Raw genomic sequence first — 7,538 nt, 5'->3', positions numbered from 1 at the left:
TTTTGTAGATTCTAAAATAAACTATGCAGTTAGGTTGTACTTCAGAATTCATGCTAGGAGATCAATTTTCTTTTCTTAGTTACACATTTTGGGGAAATGTTAATTTGGGAGAGAATCCTATCCATCTTAAAAAAATGTGCATGTTATGTTCTTTCTAGATTATCATCGGCAAAAAAATTCACAAACTTAACCTTTCACAAAGCTTAAACCCAGAATAGAATTTAATTTTAAAAAAAGATTGAATTTTAAGTTACAGACCAGGGTAGGATGAGAACACAGCTATCAGTGAAGACTACCTTCACAAAGATTCTTAGCATTCCACCTTAAAAATCGAACTGCGCAGAGGAGAAAGCCAGTCCCATCAAGCCCCTAGGAGGAGAGTCTTTTTTTTTCTTCCCCCCCCTTCCTCCACTCTTAGGACATGCCTGATCGTCTTGAGCAGTCCAGCACGAGCTAATCCATGAGGTTCAATCAGGCTAAGTAATTGGGGGAATGTGTCAACTCTGAATTACAATGAGCAGCAGGGAAGGCTCTGTCAGCTGACTAATCAGGGATAGCGAGTTTTCTTGCAGTGCTGCCATGGTGGTAATGGAAGCAGCTACAGCTACGGTAGCTTTGTTTGATAGAGATTTTTGGCTGCCGCTTTTCAATACTACCTAAAAAGCAGCTCATATTTCATCAATGTTGCATTGACAATTGGAAAAGAAGAGTGTTATTGTGTATAGGCAAGATGGCAGAAGCAACTCCCCCGAGAGGCAAGATGAGGTTCAGAAGGAATGCGGTAAGGGCTCTCTCTGCCTGCGGTCCTGGAAAGACTGTTCCCAAGTTCAAGTGCAGGGATGCTGCAGCAGGATGCTGTAGCACCAACTGCTGAATGGGGCTTTGAGGGACAGATGGAGAGAATGGAGACTTGTATTTGCATGGATTGCATTGATATGATTACTGTGATGTTGACATAGGGAAATGTCAAGGAGGTAGAAGGTAATTTCAAAATCTAAATGTGATCAAGGTTTCATCAGGAAGTGCTGACAGCCACGTTATTTGTTTAAGACTGAACAATTTTGAATCGTTTGGCAGAGTAGCTTTAAATCACTAGTTAAAATACTATCTTACAAAAGGATTCATTCTTTATTTCACCGGAGTCAAGTAGAGTATGATATCGTGGATAGATCTGGAGACGACTTCATCAGGTTTTAAAAAAGCAGCCCTTACTGGGTGTTACTGTATAAGTGAAAAAATTTCAGTCTAATGATTCAAATCTTTCTGATTTTAATTCTTCTCCAAATTCAAACTTTAAAGATACAGAATTCTAGCCTGTTGACAACTTGTTGTTGTTGTTGTTGTTGTTGTTGTTGAAGGAAAAACAGTGACTCGGTTTTCATTATACCCTATAATTTAGAAATATTTCAGATATCTTTCAAACATTTTGCTACCTAAATTTTTCCCTTCATGAGCTCACTGGTATACTAAATTCCCAGCAAATTTCTAAAGTGATATTTCGATGTATTTGGGAGAAATGTGAAATAACATTAATTTAAGAACTAACTAGTCATCAACAAGGTTGTAAATGCCACTCTTTTTCTTTCAAAACTTGAGATGACATTATTGATGTTATGATTTAAAATAGGATACTTGCTCATTAGGAATATTGAGACAACACACAAAATAAGAAAGTAAAATTCAGCCATAGGAAAAAATGACATTTGGGATCATAAGGTAAGGGAAATAAACAAGTAAGAGTTTTATTGTTGTTGAATGACAGTGACCATTCATGGGTGAGTAAATGAATTATTTTCTATTAAAGCTCTTAGCACAGAGGCTGTTTTTAAAATTACTGTTTAGGATATGAATCTTTTTCTCTTAACAACATTGTATCTCCAGCTGTACACTTGATTTTATATTATGCAAATAATAGCGTCAGACGTTTGATAGACAATTTATGGGGCACCAGAAATGCCTTTGTATGTGTTTTGCAATATTGGGTGCAACTGATGTTAGTACTTTTGTTATCAAAAGTAACTGACTTAATTAAGCTTTCGGAAAGTTCCTAATTCCTTTATATATAGAGGTGTTTTCTCAGTGCTGAACTTAGTTTTGTGTATATACACATACAGGAATATACACACAGATACATCCAGCACACAGGTACTCATTGAACAGACCTATTGAATACTGTGCTGCACATAACATATTATAGGTTACAAAGGTAAATAAGGAATGGCTACTGAGATGAAGGAGCTCTCAATCTCATAGAGAAGATAGGACATGTTCATAAATAACGAATATGAAAGAACTTCTAGCTGCTGGGGAAGGCCTCATAAAGGAGATGACATTTGTTAAAACCTTAAGCAAAAGCATACGTTTCTGTTACCTTTGTTTCTTTCCTCCATTTTTCTCTTAAGTGAATTACTCTAAAGATGTCTTCAAGTGAAATTGTTTGGATTAAGTCTGAAGCCTGGAAGTGTAGTGGAAGACACATTTGTTCTGCTTACATGGATAGGGCTTGACCAGAGTGAAAAATAGGAAACTCAGCTGGTGACACAATGGTTTAACATTGCATGATCTCTGGAGTTGGCCTGATTCCAGAGCTATGATAGGTAGGACCCAAAAGGGTGGTACAGTGAATTTAGAGTCCAAAGAGAAGTTTAAACTAGTTAATTGGTGGAAATTACAATGACTGTGGCAAAATGAGAAGGAGGAGATGAGAACAGATATGTAACACGAAGGGCAAATCACAAGCCAGGTCTGTTACCCAGGACTGTCCTGCCCCTGAGGTCACTTGGCAAGTTGTTTGGCGATCTGTGGGGTAACTCATACTTTCTGTACTCTTTAAGGGTGGGGTGGGGTATGGAAGAGTGTGGAAGTAGCTCATGGCCTTGGAAACTCTTCTCAATAGCTTGAGGTCATGAGATTTTGCTCAGCATCTTCTGAAGAGATAGTTCGGACTTTATCAAGGCCAAGGCCAACAACTCAACATTATGTTCTGTTATGATATTAGATTATAATAGTTTCTGTTCAGTGGGCCCCATGATGTCAAATTGTTTCCAGTCATTTGTTTGTTAATATTTATCCCATTTTGTAGATGTCATTGTCAAGTCATTCCTAAATGCTAGACAGCAAGTCTGAGTGTGCATTCAGTCTATGCGTTAAGTACGTGTCCCGAAAAGCGTTCTGTGTCCTGGAAAGAACTTGCCCTTAGGATTCAGGTAACCCTGGGTGCCACTGCTCCCTGGCTGTTAACTTGGGCAAGTTATTGCAGCCCTCTGCTTCAGTTTGCTCACCTGTAAAACGGCCACAATACCTACTTCATTGCAGTGTTACGAAGGCTACATAGGATAATGTGTGTAACAAGCCTGGCACATGTGTCAAGGCTTTCTTTCAAAGATTCCCTCCTATTGTTACTGCATTTCTTTCCCCTAAATATTCAAAAAGAAAAGCTATAAGAATATGAACTGTTTTATTATTTTTAAAAAAATATTTATTTTCATGACATCTTTTTTTTTAAGAAATTATATTGGGGAACAGTGTGTTTTTCTAGGACCCATCAGCTCCAAGTCAAGTAGTTGTTTCAGTCTAATTGTAGAAGGCACAGCTCCTTGGCCCACGTCAGAATCAAACCAGCAACCTTGGTGTTATGAGCCTGTGCTCTAACCACCTGAGCTAACCGGCCACCCCAATATCAACTGTTTATATAGTAAAGTATCAAAACTTTTTTGTTGTCTAAGCCACTTTAAACATTTTTAAAGAAATAAGTAGTGCAACCGAAAAGTGTGCATAGGGTGTATGAATTGCTTCTTTTAGGTGTGGCACAAAAGGTGTTACACAAGGTTCATTTCTAGACATTAGTAGTGAAACTATGTGTCAAGTTTATGCCTTTTGTTGTTGTTATTGCTGGCCTGACTGCTGCCGGGCCATATAACTGGGCAAGCTGAGGGAAGATGTGAGGAGGAGGGAGTAAATCTCTTTTCCAGGAGGGAAAGGTGAGAGAAAGCTGATTTTGTGCCATTAATTTGAAGAGCGAGTTAAGAGCTGCTGCAGAGGGTGGGGGTGGGGCCGTGCACAGTGATTGCAGAAATGGCCATGAGCCCTATGAAGAAGGGCAGCGTATTCATTTTTACTGAGGTGCCTTTAAGCAGTCACATGTTGGAACGCCAAAAAAAAAATGCCTGCAGGAAGGTAAAACCAACGCTGTTTCCTCTCTCATGCAGCCTTTTTGTTTGTTTGTTTTCTTTAAAAAAACCCACAGCTAAACAAAGCTGACCCTTGCCCACATCCCTTTGCTTTTTTGATAGGTTCTCAAAAACGATTTATAGTTTTAAAATCTAGAGTTTGGTTTTGGAGAAAATAGAAATTGTGCCTTTTCATGTTTATGTAACCATAAAGATTAGAGATCCTTAAAGCAGCATACCCAAGGATTTAGGGATGTAATTTCTCCACACCGAAACGGGGAAAGCTCAATGGTCTTGAGGTATATTTGCCGTGAAATATGTGCATTGGATACTGTTTGGGATATGTGATATGCTATAGGATTGCTCATTTGAACATTAGCTTTAAAATGGATTATCTTCAAACTTTTAGCTATACAAATATCTATATATAGAGAAAAAGAAACCCTCTACATTTTTTTTTGGTTTTTATTGGGGAATTGGGGGGATGGGAACAGCGCTGGGGAATTGGGGGAAGGGGAATAGACAAGTTGTTGTCGTTTTGTTCTTCAGTCTAGTTGTGGAGGACGTTGCTTCACTGGCCCAAGTTGGCACCATCATTGCGCTCCTTCCGGGCAAGGTAGATCAGTCGCTGGCTTCTGGACGGCCGCTCACAGCGGCTGCTGGCCGCTCACGCATATTTTTTGTTTTTAATTTTATTGGGGAGCAGCCGTGGTCACTGGTTACACATTGCTTTCATGCTACAATGGCATAGTTGACTGTTTTAATGAGGGCACAGCTCACAGTGGCCCGTGTAGGGATCGAACCAGCAACCTTGGTGTTATCAGCACTACGCTTTAACCAACTGAGTTAACCTCTCACCCCCCACCCTCTACACATCTTAAATCCAAATGGCTTTTCAGGTTAAAATTTCTCTGTCCCCTCCAGATTCTCACAGCCAGTGATTAAAGAGAGAAAAGTGTACATATTATTGATGTTGGCCCATGTTCAGATAATGAAACTTTAGTTCAGAGGTTGCAAACTGGTAGTCCATGGATGTATTTTGTTTAGACCACACAGTGTTTTTGTGTTAGGGTGTTCTAACAAACTTTCAATTTGTTTCCCATCTTTAAAAATCTTGAAGTTTGGGGGAGACCGGTTAGTTCAGTTGGTTAGAACGTGGTGCTGATAACACCAAGGTTGCCGGTTTGATCCCCACATGGGCCACTGTGAGCTGCGCCCTCCCTGAAAGAGTCAACTATGCGATTGTAGCATGAAAGCAATGTGTAACCAGTGACCATGGCTGTTCCCCAATAAAATTAAAAAATGTTGAAGTTTCACACAGAAATCTGGATTTCTGGCTTCTTATGAGAAGTCAAGATTTGGCAAAGCTGGACCTACCTTCCCACATGACATTGAGCTGGAACTGACTAGTGAGTGCCTCCTCGGCAATGCTTTCCAGTTTGCCACATTTCCTATTTCTCTTCATCTTCTCAGAAGAGCGTGAGTTGCCATTTTCAACCTCATTCTGTTTTAATTAAACCCTGCCTACTTCATGCATTTACATTATTCCCCTAACACATGCTAGACATTCAAGTTTGTTTACCTTTGCTTTAGTTAGGTTTCATGTTTAGACTTTTGATCCTTTTTTTTTTTAGTTTTATTGGGTAGCAGTGTGTTTTTCCCAGGACCCATTAGCTCCAAGTCAACTTGTTTTCAATCTAGTTGTGGAGGGCGATGCTCAGCTCCAAGTCCAGCCGCCGTTTTTAGTCTAGTTGCGGGGTACACAGCCCACCATCCCATGTGGGAATCGAACCTGCAACCTTGTTGCTCAGAGCAGGCGCTCTAACCAACTGAGCCATCCAGCCGCCCAGACTCTTGATCTTCAACCTGATCTTTGTACCGTCTTTGCTGTGCTTCCCCAAATTCCTCTTGTTGATCCTTTTTTTATCCATTAGCAGTTTCTCCAGAGGAAGGAAAGCCGAAATGAAAAAATATGTATTGTTTTCATTTTTCAATTATAGCTTGCTTAAGTGTTTGGCTCTGCAGTCAGATGAATCTGGATTTTAATTCTGTCACGTACAAGCTAGAAGTTCTTGAAAAATAACAACCTCACAAAACCTCAGTGTATTAGTTTTCTATTGCTGCTGTAACAAATGGCCACAAATTTCATAGTAGCTCAAAACAAAACAGATGTATTCTGTTAATGTTCTGGAAGTCAGAAATCCAAAACGGGTCTCACTGGGCTGAAACCAAGGTGTCAGCAGGGGCGTGCTTCTTCTGGAGGCGCTAGGGGAGAATCTGTTTCCTGACTTGACAGCTTTTGGAGGCTGCCCACGTTCCTTGGCTTATGGCCCTGCATTAGTCAGACCTCTGCTTCTATCATCCTATCTCCTCCTCTGACCCTCCTGCCTCCCTCCTTGTCTATTTTTTTTTTTTAGCTGAGCCATCCCGCCACCTGTTGGCAGCTCACCGGCTGCTCAGCTCGGGCTGACTCGAACCGCTGTTGCTCAGAGCTCAAACTCTTGAGTGAGCTCTTAACCAACTGAGCCACTCAGCCGGCCCTTCCTCCTTGTCTAATAAGGATCCTCATGATTACCTTGTTCCTGCCCTGATAATCCAGGGTCATCTCCCCATCTCAAGAGCCTCAATTTCATCACATTTACAAAGTTCCTTTGCTTTGTCATGTTGCATATTCATGGGTTCCAGGGATTAGGATGTGGATACCCTTGGGGGATCATTGTTCTGCCCACCACACTCAGTGTCTCTAGTTGTAAAATGAGGACAAAAATAGAACGTAATACATGTGCAGTACTTAGCACGATGTTACACTAAGGCTTATGATGAGCATCATTTTCTTAACAGGCATTCAATAAAAAGTGACACTCCCACCCATGGCCAACTAGCCAATCTCCGTTCCCTGCCTTAAGGCCTTGAGAGGTCCTGAAATATACAAATATATGCGTGTTTTGTTTTGTTTTGTTTTTGCTAGAGAGAAGCTATGAAAAGTCATTCTTGTGAGGTTGTGGATTTGCTATAATTAGACAGTATGGCAAGCACCTGTTTAAGTTTGGCATAAGTGAATGGGACTGGGACTGAAAAATCGAGTATGTCTGATTCATACTTGGGATGTAATGGGTATGAAGGGTAGAAACAATATACCTGGTCTGAACTGTATGATTTTTTTTAAAGATTTTTATTGGGTAATTGGGGGGATGGGAACAGTGCTGGGGAGTTGGGGGAAGAGGAACAGACAATTTGCTGTCGTTTTGTTCTTCAATCTAGTTGTGGAGGACGCTGCTTCACTGGCCCAAGTTGGCACCATCATTACGCTCTTCCCGGGTGAGGCAGATCAGTCGCCGGCTTCTGGATGGCCGCTCACTGTGGCTGCTG

At 40.8% G+C, this 7,538-nt stretch overlaps 1 protein-coding gene across 6 annotated transcripts in view; it reads left to right on the top strand.

Annotated features, from left to right (window-relative positions):
- The first annotated feature begins 412 nt into the window (after positions 1 to 412).
- Positions 413 to 7,538, top strand: part of MCF2 (MCF.2 cell line derived transforming sequence) — a 71,352-nt gene continuing 64,226 nt past the window's right edge. For all 6 annotated transcript variants that reach the window (XM_019653584.1, XM_019653588.1, XM_019653587.1 and 3 more), the window contains exon 1: positions 413 to 781. In XM_019653584.1, coding sequence (XP_019509129.1) covers positions 731 to 781 — 51 coding nt within the window. In that variant the 5' untranslated portion in view covers positions 413 to 730. The remainder of the gene's footprint in view (positions 782 to 7,538) is intronic.

Source organism: Hipposideros armiger, unplaced genomic scaffold (genome assembly GCF_001890085.2).
Source record: "Hipposideros armiger isolate ML-2016 unplaced genomic scaffold, ASM189008v1 scaffold_203, whole genome shotgun sequence".
NCBI lineage: Eukaryota > Metazoa > Chordata > Mammalia > Chiroptera > Hipposideridae > Hipposideros > Hipposideros armiger.
This window is presented reverse-complemented; position numbering and strand designations above follow the sequence as displayed.